At 40.5% G+C, this 20,473-nt stretch overlaps 1 protein-coding gene across 2 annotated transcripts in view; it reads right to left on the bottom strand.

The window, feature by feature from the left end:
• MFSD6 (major facilitator superfamily domain containing 6) overlaps positions 1–20,473 on the bottom strand; it is a 54,731-nt gene continuing 34,258 nt past the window's right edge. Inside the window, exons 2-7 of one of the 2 annotated variants that reach the window (XM_056111754.1) lie at positions 20,089–20,186; positions 5,117–5,278; positions 4,105–4,203; positions 2,675–2,955; positions 447–471; positions 132–274 (exon numbers count right to left, since the gene is read on the bottom strand). In XM_056111754.1, the coding sequence (XP_055967729.1) occupies positions 264–274; positions 447–471; positions 2,675–2,955; positions 4,105–4,203; positions 5,117–5,278; positions 20,089–20,186 (676 nt within the window). In that variant the 3' untranslated portion in view covers positions 132–263. Of the gene's footprint in view, positions 275–446; positions 472–2,674; positions 2,956–4,104; positions 4,204–5,116; positions 5,279–20,088; positions 20,187–20,473 lie in introns of both variants that reach the window. The other variant, XM_056111753.1, reaches the window with a different exon arrangement.

Below are 20,473 nucleotides of genomic sequence, written 5' to 3'. Positions count from 1 at the left end.
GCGAGTGAGGCGGGTCCCGGTGCCTCTCCCAGGGTCCCCAGGAGAGGAGCCGAGTTCCATGCAGGGTTTGAGGAGAGCAGGGCCCTCAGTGTCCTTCCCCGGCCGGAACCTGCCGGTCCCCACCCTCGGGGCACCCCTCTGCGCTCGGGGGAGCAGGGCTGCCGCCGCTGTGCATCTGGGGCGCTGCTGCTTGCGGGGATGGCTGGTTTCGAGATGGGTCGGAGGGAGGCTGCCGGGGCACCGCCGGGGACGGCTGCCGGTGCTCACTGGTCCCCTGCAAAGGAAAGACAGACAGGTGGCCCAGGCTCAGCGAGAGGGACGAGATGCCACGCTTGATGGAGTGCTTGCAAAGGAACAGAAAGGTCGTGTGGGGGCGGGGGAGATGGTCCTTGAAGGGAGCGTTTGGGGGAGTCGGTAATTAGAGGAGTAAGGACAGAGTTTCTTACCTTTCATCTCCTTTCCTATGTGCAACTGCCAAAGCCGCATGAAAAACACAAAGACTATGAGCAGACGGATCTTGGGGGTAAAGAAACATCACGACCAATTTTGCCAGTTCACTACTAGGAAGACAGTTTACATCAGCGGACATGTACTGAGCCCCTCCCACTGGCCGCTGGGGCTGGGCAGCATGGACAGGTAACTGGGCCGAGAACATGGACTTCAGTTTCTGGAAGGGGGCGGGGGCTTGTATGCCAGGAAATAATTTCACATTCTCAGCCCCCAAGAGAGGACCAGAGAAAGAGCATCCTGACTCAGCTTGGCTGTATGCTTGGGATTTTGACATGTTGCTAAAAGTTAACTAAAACAAAAGATGCAGCATCCATGTATAAACAGACAAACGAAAGACAAAGGCAAGGAAGTGAGGGTTTCTGTAAGCAACTATGAGTACATACTCCAGCATGTCACCACAGCAAGTCAGCAAAACGCTGGACCCCCACATCCACAGTCCTGGTTTTTTAAATTGCATTCTCCCCCGCCCCCCACCCGCAGTGGATTGTTCTCTGAATGAGTTGCCCATAACTTCAAATAGCTTAGCATTCAAAAAGTTATTCCCATGAATGCTTCATAAATGTAAAAAAAAATTCTCTAGTATATCAGCTTCTTCATAAGAATAACCAAGTCATGTCCTCTTGTTTTTATTAATATTTGCATATCAGAGAGAAAACTTAATGTTCCTTAAGCCCAAGAGGGCTCTGTACAGATGAGGATGAGTACCAAAAGTGAGGAAAACAACACTACGAAGGCAGAAAAGATCTGACCTTGTTCTTCACCCCCTGACTCACATCCTTCCTGAGCTTGGCCCCCTCTCCACCACGTTCTCCTCCTTGTTGGAGCAGAGGAGGTCTGGGAGTTTATTATCTTGACAAAAAGTATCACGTATGAACCAGCATGCAGTAAGGTTAGCAGTCATGGGTCAGATTTGGTTTAAATTCTAGAAATATAGCAGGTAGGGTGTTTGCCTTGTACATGGCCGACCCGGGTTCGACTCCTCAGCCCCTCTCAGAGAGCCTGGCCAGCTACTGAGAGTACCCCGCCCGCATGGCAGAGCCTGGCAAGCTACCGTGGCATACTCCAAAAACAGTAACAACAAGTCACAATGGAGACATTACTGGTGCCTGCTGGAGCAAATAGATGAACAATGAGATGACAGTGCTACAGTGCTATCACAAAGTTAAGATACAGTTAAGGTACTTTGAGCTTTTTAAAAAGGAAATTAACCAAATTGCTCTTTATTTTAAATATTTCCCCTTCATTTCTTCTACCTTATGTGCCTTCTAAAACTAGATAGAGGTGACATGACTCAGCAAATAAAAGGGGTGATTCATACGAACATCATTATGTATACACTTTACTTTGACCAAACTGACCATAGCTATCACCCTTAATCATTTTCCAAAGGCGGATTTCATTATACTTGCCTACACTGTTTTATCAACATGATTTTACTTTATTCAGGAAAAAACACTTTCTAGGGAAAAGAAAAATCAAAAAATTATTTTGATTTTTGATTTTTAAGCCATACCCAGTCATGCTCAGGGCTTATTCCTGGCTCTGGTGTTTAGGGATCACTCCTGGAGATGTTGGGGGACCATATGTGGTCCTGGGGATTGAACCTGGGTTGGCAGCAGCTTGAAGGACAAGCACTTTACCCCCTGGGCTATCTGTATCCAGCCCTGAAAAATCAGGTTTTCTATTTTTCAGATGAGGTTACTAGCAAAACCATACTTCTACTGAGTTAAACTTATTCAGGAGGGCAGAGTTTTCATTAATTTATCAGATACTTATTTAGGTACCTTCACATATATGTCCCTGAAAGAATTTTAGAATTACAGAGATTCATTGATATGGTCCCAAAAGGCAAGAACCGTATATCCTCAGGGCAACTGGTGTCTGGAAACAGTGAAATTAAAAGAAAGAACACAAAATCAGAATGGATTTATTCTTACTCTCTTAGGAAGTATCACAATTCTCTCTAAAAGCGTTAGAACTCCATACAGCAGAATGTCCCCTCTTTGGAACCTGGTCTATACTACTACAATGCACTTGTATGAGTACTGAAATTATTTGATAGATGTCTATTTTCTCCTCCAGACCTTCCATAAATCTTGTTGAAATAACTGAAATAATGAGAACTGCTGAGACCATTTCATGCCAGCCAGCAGAGGAACCTTACCTGTAAAGGCTGGATCTCAGAAGCACGGCTGTCTCTGGTTAACTGCATCATCTCTTTAATTTGGTAGAGTGCGTAGACAAAGGTGACCCAGGGTGAAGAGCTGACCCCCCAGGCTGGCTTATTCACATCCTCCTGTTCTTCCTGGTGCTTGGTTTTCTTGGGTGGAAGTCTGGGCTCAATGCGTGACATGGCATCTTCTGTCTGTTGCTGGACCAAGTCGATGGTTGCTATGGGAACAGGACTTGAGGGAACAGGAATTCTTTCTGCCAGCATTGTCTTGTCTGGAGAGAAAACCATATTTAAATTTCTGTTCAGAGTTCTTCTACATATTTAATCCAATGCAAAAAATAAATGAATACATAAGTGGGCAAGCCCATAAGCTTAGCAATATTAGTAAGTGTTATCAAGGGCATCTTTCTTGGTATAAGTATGAAGCAAATGAATATTTTTCTCTTTCAGGATCATCCCCTTCTAGGGCTTGCTAGACGACTCACTTATATTTAGTTGTGACATGCATTTTTCCTATAATATTATATCTAATGTATATTGATTAGAGTGGATGTTGCCTTAGGCTCACTTCAGGACTGAGATTTTTTAAAGATAAACTTCAAACAGGAAAAACTTATGTGATAGCTGGGGTGTTTTATTTGTCTGCTTGTTTTTTCCTTTACCAGGGCACCAGGGCTATGGAAGAGACACAGTCTAATTAGGATTGTGAAAGAGTGAGAAAAATCAGGAGTGAGAAAAATCAGTATTAGTCTTTCTTTGTAACTTAGCAGCCAAGCCTTTCTCAGGGGTTTCTTTAATAAGCTAATTTTTCTTTAACTGAAACACTTAGGCAAATCCTTGAAGAACGAAACACCAAAGAAGATGAGGCCTAGTATAGGAAAGAAGCTGAGCAAGAATCTCTGTCCTGCTGGTTGGCCTTCTTCACTTCAAGAAATTCTTAGCTACACATTATATTTGATTTGATCTCTTTATATTACAACAATTTTCATGAAGTCCATGCTGTACTAAGGGAACTTTTCAAATAATGAGACTTTTTTTTCTTTTCAAATGAAGGTAAAAACATAGAGATTAATAAACTCCTTATCCATGGCAGTAAAACTACTCTATAGTTTTGTATGTATTTGATTCATATTTTAAATCTTTGGGGAATATTAAAGAGATTTAAAACCATTATTATTCCCACATTCCCATAACCCCACTGGTGTCTTGCACCATAAAAACAAACAATCAACCCAAGAAAACCCAAAGCTATGAAAAAACACCCTCATGTTCTTTTTCCAACAATAGGTAGCTTTTCCTCAACAATAGCAGGTGAGTTCATCCATACACACCACTGAGAAGACAGAGGGCTGTCACTGCCCTGGCAGAGTATGCATACGCTCTCCCCCAGCCTTAAAACCACTATGAATGGGCATGTTTACCTTCTTCCTCGTCTGGCACTGCCAGCCACTGTATCAGGCTGAAGAGCAGGAGGATTACCAGGCAGGCCATACCAATCCCTCGGAAGGTCGAAGCAGCCCCTGTGAAAACAGTGGATGCTATAGAGTAATTCTGGGTGAGGCATGATGGCCTTGTTCCAAAGCCTGGGGCCAAGGCAGCAGAGCTGGGGATGACCCAGAGCAAAGCAAATAATTATCAGCTTTCTAGAATACCAAAAACACAGGGCTGACAAGGTGCCACGACCCTAGTACCAGCAACACTAGATCTGTTATTGATCCATTTTTTAATTGTATTTATAAAGGACTGCCTCGAAATGCTTTTCATCATAAAATTCAGTGGTATTTTCTTCATAAAGGCCAACCACCTACTGAACAGCCCTATAAATCTACAGAGGGGATGGCAATGCTCAGAGGGCTATAAATTCTGACATCCGACCTCTCCTGCTAGTTGGACCTTCTGACGAAGTCATCTATCAAGCAGTGAAGATGTTGGCTGAGCACTCAAGATCTGAAGCAGATCATTCATCTCTGCCCCAGGCTCTGAAGTCCCCACAAAGAAGATTTGACAGTTCTCACAGAAGTCGTGAGATTTACAAGGCCAGCCTACAGTTAAGAATTTTCTGGTTCAAAATTGCCAAATTTTCACAACAATGAACATCCCCTCTCTGGCATTATATCAGCAGGTTTAGGAAACTTTCCTTCTAGCTAGAAGCCTGTGCTTATTCATTTGTTGTGCTCCTTTGAGGTATCTGTGTAGCTTTCGTATAGCTCTTTGTCAGAGAAGTGTAGATCATTTAAGACAAGCTCTTTTCACCTTAAATGATTCAATCACGCTACTTTATAGCTGTGATTTTCATGGAGTTCAGGAAAAGAACATGAAAAGTGGGGTTCAGCTTCTGGTAAGCTTGAGAAATAATCTGTATGTCTACAGAGTTGTTGCTGAAAATCCTTATATTTGCATAAAAACTAGGAAAAAAGGGAAAGCCATTCTTACCGAAATAGTTGACTAGCACGCCTCCAATCATGGCCCCACAGCCACGGCCCAAGCCCAGGTGTAGGCCCTGCAGGATGCCCTGAGCTGAAGTCCTCAGCTCTGGGGGAACCGCAGCACTGAGGTAAGAGATACAAGCTGCCCAGATGGCTGCGTGCGTCACCCCTAGGGAGTTAGGACAGAGGCACCATCAGCATCATTTTTTTAAAACCTGATTACAATGCTATAAGGTAAGAATTTTGTTATTGAGTCATCATGAGATACACTGTTACAAAGTTTTATTCATGATTGAGTTTCAGTCAAACAGGGTTGCAACACCTGTCCCTTCTTAGAGTACACATTTCCCATGATCCGTTTCTTCAGTTTCCCTCCTGTCATGCTCCCAGACTGCCTCAATGGCAGACACTCCTCTCTTGCTCTCTCACTTGCGTGCACGAGCTCTCTCTCTCTCTCGCTCTCTCTCGCTCTCTCTCTCTCTCGCTCTCACTCTCACTCTCTGTCCTTTATTTTGCCCCATTCTGAATTCAGATGCATACAGTAGGGCGTTTGCCTTACAAGCGGCCAACATGGCCAACCCGAGTTCGATTCCTCCGCCCCTCTCGGAGAGCCCGCCAAGCTACCGAGAGTATCTCGCCCGCACAGCAGAGCCTGGCAAGCTCCCCGTGACGTATTCGATATGCCAGACACAGTAACAACAAAGTCTCCAATGGAGACGTTACTGGGCCCGCTTGAGCAAATCAATGAACAATGGGAGGACCGTGACCGTGACATTTCATGACAATACACATGCCTGTAGCACTGTAGTATTGTCCTCCTGTTGTTCATCGATTTGCTTGAGTGGGCACCAGTAACATCTCACAACAAATTGTGAGACTTGTTACAGTTTTTGGCATATCGAATACGTCACAGGTAGCTTCGTCGTGTGGGCGAGATACTCTCTGTAGCTTGCTGGGCTCTTCGAGAGGGGAAGAGGAGTCAAACCCAGCTCAGCCATGTGCAAGGCAAATGCCCTACCCTCTGTGCTATCAATCCAGCCCACACATGTCTAATAAAAATACTTTTAATTTGTGGTAAGTATACCTAACTCAAAATGTACCATTTTGCTGGTATAGCTCAGCAATGTTAAGCATGTCCACAGTGTTCTGCAGTCATCACCACCATCCACTTCCAACATATATTTTTTCTTCTTCCTGCAGTGTCAGGAATTAAACCCAAATATGGCACAGACCCGAACACTGAGCCTCATCTCTAGCCCTACTCCACCATTCTTGTTTGTTTTTGTTGTCCCAAAATGACACGTCTGTACTCACTAAACAATAACCTCCCACGGTCTGGGAAGCAGCTATCTACCTTCTGTCTCTATAGATCTGAGTACTCTAGGTACCTCAGTAAGTAAAAGTACCCGGTATCTGTCCCTCCAGGCCGGTCTTATTTCACTTGGCATAATGTCCTCACAGTTCATCAACACTGTACCACATGTCAGAATTTCCTTCCTTTATAACACTGGTATCTCACTGTATATTGCTAATACATTCTGTGGTTGTGTTGATGGCCAAGGTTATCACTTCTTTTTGGATGCTGTGAAAGTCTGCTGCTATGCATCTGCTGTGCTGATACTTGAGTCCCTGCTGTCAATTCTAATTTTTACTTTCTGCAGTGCCATGGACTGAAGGCTGCAAAGGCAGGTGCTCTACCACTGAGACACATCCTCAGCCCCCAGCAGCTGGCAGTTCTCTTGTGGACATAGTCAGAATTGGAATTACTGGGTCATATAGTGATATGTTTAATATTTTAAAGTACTACCTGACTGTTTTTCACAGTAACTGCACCAATTAACATTTCCACCAGAAACCCACAATATTTATGTTGTTATCTTTTTTTTAATAATCACAATTCTAATGGATGTGAAACAATATCTCATTGTGGTTTTACTTCCTAATGGCTAGTGATATTGAGTTATTTTAAAAATGTGTTCATTGGACATTTTAAATATTTTCTTTGGGGAATGTTGAATTTCTTTGCCCAGTTTTTGAATTGGGTTATCTGATTTGTTATCAACTTATAGTAATTGTTTTTCACACAGAACACACCTATTTTGGCAATAAGAATATTTTCAATAATTTTTCCAGATAATTAGCACCATGATTAACATTTCTTGGGATACAGCTATTTATCTTCAATGATTTACATTTACTGTAATTCTATAAATGTAGTTCAATTGTTATTCAAAGGAGATAACAACTTTATGCCTTTTAATATACAGTTCCAATTTATTTTCTAAGTGTATATAGAAGCCATTTATAATGCCTCATTACCAGTTTCATTATATTTTCACCACTTGTTAGGAAGGAGGAGCTGAAGATAACAATGGGGAAAATGGGTCATTATTTGAATGTAGAGCCAGTGTGTATTGACCAAATTTAAATCTTTATTACAGTACTGCTTTAAATGTAATCAGGATTATTACAATGGTTTTGATAGGTAAGAGGTATTAAGAAACTACCAAGGTCAAGTAAATTAACCATGGGCTTGCTCCCTGAGAAATAATCTCATCTGGATATAATATAATGAGAAATTCTGAACCTATGTTTTGGAAACCTAACCTAAAAGATTAATATTCAAGTAAGGTTTAATCTGACATTAGTCTGCTTTTAACTAAAATTGTGTATAACAAGAGCTGGATTTATCCTCTTCCCCCAAATCATTAAAACCTAGACAAAATATATGAAACAATCATTGTTTTCAAGATACAAGACGTCAGCACAAGAACAGAGGACCCAGAGATCACTGGGAAACAAAGAAGGCCCTGGCTTGCTGCAGGCAGGGCTAGAAACCCACCAGGCACCCAGAGGAACCACTAAGTTTTAGAGATGAGTTCTGGGGAGATCAATGCAGGCAGTGCTGGAGGGAGATGACCACATAATGCGAAAACTCCAGAGTGCTGTCTGCGCAGGGCTTCTCCCAAGAATGCAGCAAATCACTTATTAGCAAAAGCAGGTGTCGGAACTATCCGTACCCAGGAAAGAGCTGCCCAAAGCATGACAGGAAACAGTATCCCAATGAGTGACAGGAATAAATTCTGTTTCCATATACCAGTCCAAGGAAACTAAAGATTTATGTTTTTGCTGAAGTCCTCATAGGGTCTTACGTCAGCCTTCCAGAATCATTAGCCCTGTATAAGCCCTGTCCTGATCCTGCATAAGCAGTTTTTAGGGACAGACATAAAATTATTGCACCCATTTGTGGAATATAAAATAACAAAGTATCAGACTAACACCCAAGGACAGTAGAGACAAGAGCTAAGAGGATTGCTCCAGGGTTGGAAGCCTGCCTCCTGTGCTGGGGTAGAAGGCAGTTGGGAAAGAGAAAGGATCACTAAGTCAATGATGGTTGGAAGGATGGCTCGGGATGGGAGATGTTTGCTGAAAGTAGTTAAAGGGCCAAACATGACAGCCACTCAGTATGTGTATTGCAAACCATAATGCCCAAAAGTAGAGAGAGAGAGTAAAAAAGGAAAGTTCCTGCCATAGAGGCAGGGGGTGGGGTCAGGTGAGGTGGTGGGAAGGATACTTCCATGGAGGGATGGGTGTTCAATCATTGTATGACTGAAACTCAACCATGAAAGATTTAAAACTGCATCTCATGGTCATTCAATTAAAAAAAAAAGCAATATCCAAAAGGCTCATACTAGTTTCAGGTGAACTTAGCTGCATCCAGTACAAAACTTAATTTTATAGGAATACAAAAATATTCAGCTCCCAACAAGGTAAAATTCACAATGTGTCTGACATACAATTCCGCTACCAGAGCTGGTCTTACTTAAGTAACTCCATATGGAATGATAGTGGAAACATTATGCTCTAGAGTTAACAGAAAAACACCAAAATAATATTTCTTGGAGCGAAAGAAAGTCCATGGGGTAAGGCTCTTCTTGCCTTGCACTTAGCCTACCTGGGTTCAATCTCTGGCTCTGTATATGTTTCCTCAAACCCCACCAGGAATGAGCCCTGAGAGCAGTCAGGAGTAAGAGTTGAGCACAGTGAGGTATGGCCCCAAAACAAAATAATAACAATAATAATAATAATAACAGCAGTAGATAAGGAGGCAACCAGCCTTAGAGGGAATTTTTTTTACAGATATATATATCTCAACCTTGAACAACATGTTAGTGATCTCTTATAGAAGGGCATAATAGCCCCTAGGTGACATACAACAATCTCATACTCTTTCCTCTAAGGATACTTTTTAGTAGCATTTTCAGCTGTTTTTCATAATAAACAATACAAAACATACTATTTCAGTTCTGCTTTGGGGCAGGGATTGGGGTTCGGGATGGAAACATTCGAAATATGTTGTTGGGAATGTGTAATGGTTGTGGGATTGGTGTTTGAATATTAAATGTAAACAAATATTGTTAACTACTTTATAAAATTAAAAAATAACAAAAAATTTAAAATTAAATTTTAAAATAAAAAATAACAGCAATATATTATATACAATATACTGTTATACATTGTATCTATTGCTATTATACATATTATATATTATATTATGTATAATAGCAATAGATACAATTATATATATATCATGCAAGGCAAATGCCCTACTCACTGTACTCTCCCTCCAGATCAATAACATAAATTATTTTCATTTTATATGTTTCAGTAATCATTTCAACTAGATTATTCTTTAACTAGAAAGAAGGGCTAGATGATTAGATTAGTATGCATGCACACTTAATTTCTACAAAAATCAAGTAACATATTTGCTTTATCCGACTAAACAATTCCAATTCCTTCGTGTCAGCTTTCACAAAAGTAAATAAGGCCTGGATAGAGTCTTAATTATAAAAGTTGACACAGCGGTACATAATAGAAATATGTAAGTGCACTCATTTACATTATGAAAGAGACTGATAACTTCATTTCTTTTCAGATAAGTCTATTTTTTCATGAGCAATAGTAAAGAATAAAGCTCAAACCTATTCCAAGAAGAAAAATGAATTTATCTAAAATTGACTAAATTTACTGAAAACATCCAACATAGGTTTAAGTAAACTATTTCTTAAACATGAATTATTAAAGACCCCAAGCCACATCGAATGGCTGTACATTCGATTTTTGAGTATAGGGCCTCCCAAGTGGTGCTCAGGGAGCCTCCCCCGGCGACACATGGCTTGGTATTGTGACAGGGCCTCATGGTGCATGACCCAGAGATACAGTGAGGTGGGTGGGATTAAACTCAGGGCCTCCCGCATGCCAGACTTGTGTGCCAGCCCTCTGAGATAGCTTCTTGGCCCCCCTAACTTTGATGGTGATTCCAAAAATGTTATCCATAAATGAGCATCAGTTACAGGATTTACAAGCAAACAAAATGGACTGTGTAATTATGTGACTAAAGCATTAATATATCTTTGCTTTATTTCTAGATTTATTTCTAGATTCTAGCATTTATTCTCTTACATGCAAAGACCTGGGAAAATACAATCTCTTCCAATGACAGGATTTCTTTTTTAGAAAAATTCTAAAGATTTTATAAAACTTCTCAGGTAATTAAAGCATTTTCCAGCAGGATGGCTCTTTAAAATCAAGATGCTTTTAAACTGTTTTTAGAATTTGTTGGCGGGTATTAAGTGGCAGTTGTAAAGACTCTATAGTTAGATTTCTAGAGTTTTCTTATTGCTCTCTGAGACTGATTAGATAATTGAAACCGTATTCCTTAAAGCAACTCAGGGTGTTAATTAACTGAAGTGAAATAGTTTAAAAAAAATTAAGTGAATTTTTTTCTCCCTGGTACTAAAAATCCAGAAGAATAAAAGCCACTCTTTATTCGCCAACAGTTTCCAGGCAGATGATATACAAGTGAAACAATAGCAGAGTTCTCTGAAGTTTCATATTTCAAAATATCATGTAAATGGAAGAATAAGTGAAATTCATACTGTTTCCTAGAAAGGAAACAAGCAAAACTTAACAATCCACAGGAAGAATTCAGACTGATTTTATCACATCCGTATATGGACAGCTGTGGAGATGTGGTTCTCATTCTTAAACTTGAATATGCAAACTTCTAGCAAGATTAATACTGTGAAGCTTTTGCAAATGTTTTTAGTCAAGTTGTGTTTTGGTCTTCTGATTTGAAAAATAAAAACAACAACAAAAAGTCTAAAAACATTCCACTATTTTTTGTATTTGTGAGACAGATAAGAAAGTCTGATTTATACTACCTAAACTGACATTCCTACAACACTAAGTAGGTGAAGATAAGTAGGGGGACTAGGGTGAATAATGCTCCCACTTTTTTTTACGTATTAGAAAATTAGAAATATATTATTTTCTTTGTAATGAAATAAGCAGACATTCAATGGCATAGGTCAATGTGTTTACACTAGAACTGTACATTTCAGTATGAGATAACTACATTGGTGGATCAAGCAGTAAGAAGAAAAAGATGTTTCTCCCTGGCTGATAGCTCAAACAAACACACGGGACTTGATTGTTCTAGTAAAGTCCAGAAAAATGTATTCTATAGTTAAACATAATGATCTACTTTGGGAGATTTTCTGGGTAGGGTCAAACATGCCCAACATGATTCCAGTTGGACATCTAGGATTCTTTGGGTTTTGTTTTACTTGAACCACTTGTGCTCACTGAACAAAACAGAAGCATCTCTTTAGCACTGGTAAAATTGTGAGAAACTTTTCCTGTTGGTGTACTACAGTGTACATTTCAACTGTTCAGTGTACCTTTCAAATTCTGGGATTTTTTTAAAGAGCTGTTTCTAGATCAGCCTAGTGAAAATCAAGGAGCCTATTATTCCCAAGAAAATGACATCTTCGGGCAGGCTATGGGGAAAAGAGTCAACTGGGTTAAGACAATGCCAAAGGCAACAAATTACCAGTATCTTGGTGATTTCAGCATTAGATGTATAATTTTCCTGCTTATATAAAGTGCAGTGGGGATGGGGGATGGGGGAGGCAGCACTGAATGTAGTCATTGAGACACAGAGACTGCAGAGACTCTGCCATCTTTAATATCTGGCTGCCCTGGATACCAATCACTAGCAGGACAATGAGGGAGGAGAGGATGGCACATGGGAAATTTTCTGGGCTTGGTTTAGATGCCATGGACATTTTTTCTACTCATATTCCCCTACCCATAACTAGTCATACAGCCATACATAATTGAAAGAGAAGCTGGGAAACACAGTCTGGCTGGGCGTCCATGAAAAAATAGGAACAGTGAATAGTAGGCTGGGCGCTCTGCCAGACAGAGGCCACTAATGGCCTGGACTCTCCCAGTATAGCCAGGGCCCCTGTAGAGAGCACTGGGCAGCGGCTGCAAGACTCTCAGATGTCACGCGGGAAAGGAACTTTCTACGGCACACAACACTCGACTGTTCAAGACCAGCATTTGCTCTCCCTCTAGCAAGGCTCCGCGGGACAGCGGCCGAGTAGGCTCAGCTCCTTGAGAAAAGCGCTAAACCATACTGAACTGAAACAAAGCAGGGAATGATCTCATGTGGAGAGAAGAGGGAAATTGCCTTTGTGAATAAAAGGTCCAAATTCCATGGAGCTTCTATGGGCGTTCCCTTTAGAAAAAGATATATGAGTGGCTATAAAGAAAATGCCCACGAAAGATAACACAATGTACGGTAGAGGAGGAGGGCTCACATGAATTTTATCTGCTTGCATTATGCCCGAGACATACTTTCAAGTAGGTTTTAGGAGGGAACCATCCAAATTGTTTCATCAATACCTGGCAATATTCTGTATTATATGCTTAGTGTTTCTCCCTACAAAGCCACACAAGTGAGCAGCTTTTATTCCAAGCCAGCAGAAATGTCCCTTCCCCAAAGAGAAGCTTCAACTCAGTGTGCACTAAGTTTGTGTCCCTTACACTCACACCTTGGAGCTTAAGTCATGGCCAGGCTGTAAACTGCGCTTCTGCCTCTGAGGGCAAAAGCTTCTAAATGACTTTTTCCTCATCCTGACTTTTACATACTTGTAATTTCATATTTTACTTTGTCCATTCTTTAACATTGGGGAGGCTAATAACTATGGGTCTTGTGAAATCCTGAATACTTGGCATGGATTAATTTACTGAACACTGAGATTAACCTAGTCTATAGTCAACCAGTCTGAGATTTGGAAAAACTGAGCATCTTGTCTACAGCATACACAGATTACAAGCAAGGGAGTTGGAGTTACCAATAGTCTTTACTGGAACCTGATCATGTTATGGCTTCCAGAACATTGCACACTTTAGGAAGTTGTCTCAGATAACTGATGTAAGAGGTGGTATCATGAGAAAATGATTATAATAGCGTAATATTTCTATAGACATGCAACTAATGGTGCTGTGACAACAAGCTACCATGTAGCTTCTAAACTGAGTTTTCAAATGTTCTTAATATTTGTAAATTCTTGACTAGAACTTCCTATTATTGAAGAGCTTGAAGAATTAAAAGTTTAGTGCATTTTCAGGGATCTTTAAAATCAATCAAACAGAAATTTATATGCTGTCTATATGCATGTTTCTTTTCTTTTTTATTTTATTTCTATAAAGTTGTTCACAATAACTTATTACATTAAATATTCCAGCACCAATCCCACAACCATTATACCTTCCCATTATTTTGAATTATTTTGAATCCTACTACCACCACCCAAGCCTACCCCAAAGGCAGATCCCAAATAATTTATTTTGTACTGTTTTCTATGAATAGTCTGCTAAAAATTATACAAAAAGCTTTTCTTAGACAAAAGTATATATGTATGTTTCTTTGAAGGGCTGAAAAGGGCCTTAGAGAGAATTCAAATGCTAGAGCATGGGCCTAGCACATGTGAGGACTGAGCTTCATCCCTGGCACCATAGGTATAACCCTGGTGATCCTCAAGAATGCAAGGTCTGGCTCTGATGGCCCCAGCAAAGCCTTGTCAAGAAACACCCAAGTGTCCCTCTATCCATTTGAGTATAGGTCCTATTTAAAAGGCTCTATTAAAAAATATGTACACACAGACAAACATAAATATCAGTGTTTTCATTTAAGAATGTCACTGTCACTCACTGTCCTCCCTTTGCTCATTGATTTGCTTGAGTGGGCACCATTAACATCTCCATTGTGAGACTTGTTGTTACTGTTTTTGGCATATTGAATAAGTCAGGGGTAGCTTTCCAGGCTTTGCTGTGGGGGCGGAATACTCTCAGTAGCTTGCTGGGATCTCCAAGAGGGGCGGAGGAATCAAACCTGGGTCGGCCGCATGCAAGGCAAACGTCCTACCTGCTGTGCTATCACTCTGGGAATAAGAAGTTAAGAATTCAATTTAAGAATTCAATATTTAAGATTTACAACTAAGAATACAATTTAAGAATACAACTAAGAATTTTAAAGTAGTACTTATAAGTGGGAAGGAATTAAGTACTAAGCTATATAACACAGTGTATAAGTTAGAGAAAATTTCAGAGGTGAGATAAATATGGATGCAATTAACAGAACCTAAGAACTGGTCCTTAAAACTGAGCTTTCCAAGGAGTGAGTATGGGTAGGGCACTCCCAGACAATAATGGAGGGAAGCAGACACCCTGTTGGAGAGTGTGGTGCTGGAATAGTGTACACATGACACCATCTCATTAATAGTTCTGAAATCATTGCACTTTAAATAAAAAAATAAATAAATGGATGCAATTGCCCAAAAAGTGTGCATGGAGCAGAAGACTTAAAAAAATAAATTCTAAATGGACCACCAAGTAATTCTTATTTTGAAAAAAATTAGTATAACAAATTTTCGTAACTGTGAAACACAGGAATGGCAAAAAAACAAAATTATAAATTTCAAAGAACAGAATTATAATTTATAAGACAATTCTGATTAAAAATTAATTCTATCAGTAACACTGCTGACTTTTCTATGCCAATTTTTAAATGCTCACTGAGAGACCTTACATGGACAAGGACCTGTGTTGTTTCAAGGGTGAGTCAGACAGAAAATTTCCCATAGGGGTAATAACAGATCAAAATATTGTCTATAATTTCCACTGTCAATAATGGTGTATAGTAATCCTTTTGTAACTTCTTCCTATCCTTTGGAAGATACGAGGAAGGATAGCATGGTTCTGATGCAGCTGAAGAGGCATGCTCAGTAAGAGAGCAAAGCTTCATAAACGTCAGTTCTACTCCTCCCACTGGTGACACTGGTGACATTAAAAATCCATCTTTCATCAGAATCTTAACCTGGCTCCCATTGCTCCAGCATCCTGTGGAACAGCATGTAATACAGACCTCGTTTTCAGTTCTCATTGTCTGCACCATTAATTTAAGTATCTCAAGAGGACCCTACTAGGGTCAATCTGGCCCTGGCCCTGCTCTCCTTAAGAACATTTTAGCCACAAGTATAATTTTGATCCCATTCAATTTAAAGTCTGACAATCAATATTCACACTGAAAGCAATTTTTGGCTTGATTTTTATGAAATGTCTATAATTCCTGATCACCATCATGAATGTTTAAAGACTTCTTATACAAAGAGTAGAGGAGAAAACTCTTATGGGTTTTAAAAATGAGATGTTGGAAATATAAGCTATTCTACCTGATGTACTAATGCTTAGATCCACTGGTTCTTTAAAATTACTTGTAGGCTCTTTATGGGTAGGAAATCTGTTTTCCACTTCTTTCTGTAAAGCAGCCAGTTGCTCCAAAGAATGACATAGTTGCTGCATATGGAAGCTGGACTGCTAAAAGGAATTGGCTATAAGAGAATATATGCTATGAAATGTGAGAAAGAAGCATTCCAACAATTCCCAACAGCATGGAAAGACTTACCTTCATCTCCAAACAGATCCCCACCCAGCTCTTTCTAGATGCCTAAAGAACAGGAATTTTGATTTATCCCCATCCCTATGTGCTACATTGAAATGTAGAAGAGCTCTGAGGAGAAAAAGCCATCAGAGGGTCCTCCTCCCTCTGTTATACGTGACCCCAAAGATGAAGAAGTGGGTGATCAGAAATAGGGAGTAAAAAAACAATCCCTTATCTCTTTCCCTTCATGTGGTTTCATCCCTCCCCCGCCAATGTGGTACCATTTCTCCTGGTGAATGCAGGGTTAGCCAAGGGGTGATAGGGATAAAAGACAGAACTCACCTTTGATTTTTAGCATAGCTTAGAACTAAAGAACTGAAATGCTGACTATTCCCTATCAATGATTAGAACTAACATCCCACTTCCTGTTCAAAGATTCGGCCATTAGTAAACCTCAGGTCACTGGTCCACACGAGATGAAGGCATGGACTAGAGAGATGGCTCAAAGGCTGAGCACATGTTTTGCATGCAGATGCTCATGTTCAATCCCCAAACCACAGGGGCACATATGGGCACTGCCAGGAGTGAATGCCAGGCACAGAGCTGGGAATAGCCCCTGAGCACTGCAGAGTGTGCCCCCAAAAGCCCAGTCCCCCTTCAACAGAAAGAAATTAAGGGCCATGCATCATGGCAGTGTAGTCTTCCTGTCATTCAATCACTCAGTGCTTTGTCATGCTTATTTCTCATTTTTACTGCATCCTCAATAAAATAAACAGCAGAGCCACTTTACAACCACTTGGACAAAGCTTGTAAAGGTGGAAGAATCCAGAATGCCAAAATAAACATTTTTGGTAAAAAAGAATGTGTTCCTGTGATAAAAGATTAGTTCCACATGATTATTTACAGTTTACCGAGGGATGGGCATGCGTCAAAGCAAAACAAGGGATTTCTCTCCACTTTGGCATAGTCAAACATTCAGCACACACTTTTGGAGAATGAAACCAGTTTAAGACACAAAGAGCTCTTGGAACTGGTACTGAGCCCTCTGTTAGATTAGGAGACTCTGTATTTACAGATCCTTCTCACTTCCGCTTAGTAACAAGGTCCCTGCTGGCACAGGAAAAACAGAACTAAAGCACACATGGAGAATCTGTAACCTGTCATGGGAGGCAGAATTCCTGCTTCCCTTTAGAGCATGGGCAATTCCCAAAGCCCTGGTATAATCACCCCAAGGTGCAGAGAGTACTGTACACACTTCTGGTTTGCACCTGGAACAATACAGGTGTACACTTAGGGCCCCATTAACGGCCAGTCAGCTGGCACATGGTTCTTGGTGATACCCAAATGCTTACTCCACATAGACCACCTGGTAGACTCTGATGCACCATTCCAAACCCAATTCATTCCCTAAAGGAATCTTTCAAATTATCTCTCCACATCCTGCTTCTGGCTTCACCAAGATAATCATCCCCTTCTTGGAGGGAATATATAGTAATTACCTGCTTATACATTTGTTACAGGCTTCCGGAACAAACAGTGAAACCTTAGGGCCTAAGGTAGTATACTGATTTATTTATTTTTTATAATTACAATCTCAGGTCCTGAGCATACTGCCTGATTCAAAGTAGCTATTTAGCATTTCTTTCTTTTTTTTCTTTTTTTTCTTTTTTTTGGGGGGGAGGTGTCACACTCGGCGATGCACAGGGGTAACTCCTGGCTTATGCACTCAGGAATTACTCCTGGCGGTGCTCAGGGGACCATATCGGGATGCTGGGAATCGAACCCAGGTCAGCCGTGTGCAAGGCAAACACCCTACCCACTATGCCATCAGTCCAGCCCTGATCTTTAATAAAGTTAATAGGGAAAGTTTGTTAGTTGGTTGATTTGGGGGCCATAACAGGCAGTGCTTAGGGACTATTCCTGATTTTGTGCTCAGGGATAACTCCTGGCCCAGCTTGGGGGACCATAAGAATCTAACCAGGGCAGGCCACATGTAAAGCAAGTGCCTTAACATTTCTGTGAAGTGGGAGGCAGAATTTCTCTCCACTTCCAAGAAAGGTTTTTTTTATTCACATCAGCATTGATTTTTAGCGTGTGTGTGTGTGGGGGGGGGGGGGGGGGGGACGTGGCAGGAACAGAATGCAGGGCTTCACATATGCAGGCCAAGCTCTCCACTACTGAGCGACACAGCTGACCCAGGTCAGCTCTGCTCTCCCTTTAACCATTTCATCAAAAAGCTTTTCTTTTTGGCTCTATTTTCTTGAGTCATTTATGCAAATGTCATTTCTGATCTAATTTGTAAGACAGTAATTTTATTCCTGTATTATTAAATAGGCCTGTAATGCTGTAATGTGATTATCGTGATGTTATTATGGAATATTAGGTAATCACATGTGCACTGTTTATTCACGTATCATAATAGAAGAGAGAAGGCAGTACTCAGGGTACTGCCACTTGTTTTCATATGTGCACTATTTATTCATGTATAACAGTAGAAGAATGTAGACTGTACTAAGGGCACCCACTGGTTTTCATATTTATTCATGTATAATAGTAGAAGAGTGTAGGCAGTACTAAGGCACCCCGGCTGGTTTCCTCATAGAGGCTGTGCATGGCACACCAACACATCCCATGGCTGAGTCAGGTGAAGATGCTGCCCAGCAGAATGGAGCAGAAATGGGGATGGCAATTGGGGTGGCCTATGCCTTGTTTCTGCACCCGTCTTTGCCAAGGTTCGTATTTAGCACTTTGTCATCCATAAAGGACACAATGCTGAGATGTGTGTTCCACTTTAAGATTCTATCAGAATTCTAATTATTACAAGTATGAATTTCTTAATGATTTTCCAGTTTCTGTGTATTACAAATATCCTTTAATCAATCACAATATTGCATCGGTCCTGAGAAAAACACAGTTAAATGGTATACCTGAAATTTATAACTCTACTATACCTACAAATTATAACTAAATCTCCTTTTAAGAAGGGTAGGATGGTTTTTTTAATCATTGCCATGGGAAAACTGAGAATGAGTCTGTGTTCTGTACATTTTGTCTAAGTGTATAATTGGGAATCTTTTATTTTGGGTGTCATAATCAGAAACATTACTTTCTTGTGCTGCATTTACATTCTCAGAGTTAAAGAAAAATGATATAATAAACTATAAAGCTGATAAAATTTATATAATCATAAACTATATAACACAGTTAGTAATTAATTAGCTTGGGCTCTCCCAGAAAATCTCAAGTCATGTGATATTGTTCTGACACTCTGTTTGAATCATGATGTCAACCACGAATGGAGGAACCAAGCTAACAGGGTTTTCAGAATATAGTCCAGATGACATAAAATTAGGTCAACAAGGTCTGGATAGAAATCTGCATGGAGAGAGGGTGCAATGGGTAAGGCCTTTTACATGGCTAAAGTCTTATACACTGGCCCAGGTTTATACCCATGCACTCCCTATGGACTGCCGAGCTCTGCTAGGAATGATCCTGGAGCCAGGAGTAAGCCATAAGCATCACCAGTGTGGCCCAAAATACACACACACACACACACACACACACACACACCAAACAAAAACAAACAAACAAACAAAAATAAACACAAAGAAATACATGTTTTCAGCCTTCAAAGTACATAGCAAGAGTAGCGTACATTTTTTTCCTAAGTTATATGTTGAATGAAACGTATTGATGCCAAGCGAAGAACTCAGGTTCAGATATTTGAGCAAAGATGTTAAAGGGTCATAGGAGAATAACTGCAAATTGTACCTGAAGATATAAAATAATCATGCCATTTTCCAGTAAGTATGGTGAACCTACAGAAATACCACAAAATTCATTCCAAGACAAATCCTTTCATAGTTTAAAACCACCTTTGGCTGCATATTGAACCACTGTACCTAGGATTTATTTTATTCTGGAGTTCTTCTTTCCATGTTTAATCACCATGTCTGAACCTAGCATTGTTCGGCTCAACAAACACAGAACAACACTCATCATAACTGAAGAACCAGAGTCCTGACGTCACCTCTTCCTTAACTCCCACTTGCACAGCCTGTGAACCAGCAGAGCCTCCCTTCCTTTGTAGCCAGATGCCAACGGCCACTGAGCTTTAAATAGTCAAAGTTCAGTTGCGGGGGGGGGGGGGGGAATAATTCTAATTCCAGCTGCTAGCTTACCTTGAAGAACTTCCATGGGGAGAACAGTCCAGGCATTTTCCAGGTAGGAAATATAAATATAGCGAGCCGTGTTGCAAGCCAGACCAATATACAGAACCCTACAAAACAGAAAAGAAAAAAAAAAGAAGCAAAGGAAAATAATTGAGGCCCTGAGATGAGCTATACAAAAAGCAAATATTTTACCCAGCCTTTCCCCTGCCCAGGCTGTCCCATCCTCTAGCAGTGTTCCAAACTTAGGAGGAGGGAAGCTAGAGGACAATTAAATTTAAACATAAGCTCTTAGGAAGACGGCGACTGCTTCTAACTGCCTTTGGCCTTCTCACAATGCGTGTTAATATAAAAACGAATACCATCCTCTCTGAAACTTAATTAGTAGCAGAGGAGA

Source organism: Sorex fumeus, unplaced genomic scaffold, assembly GCF_029834395.1.
Source record: "Sorex fumeus unplaced genomic scaffold, SorFum_2.1 ptg000014l, whole genome shotgun sequence".
NCBI lineage: Eukaryota > Metazoa > Chordata > Mammalia > Eulipotyphla > Soricidae > Sorex > Sorex fumeus.
Note: the sequence above shows the minus strand (reverse complement) of the source record. Positions and strands in the feature narration are given on the sequence as shown.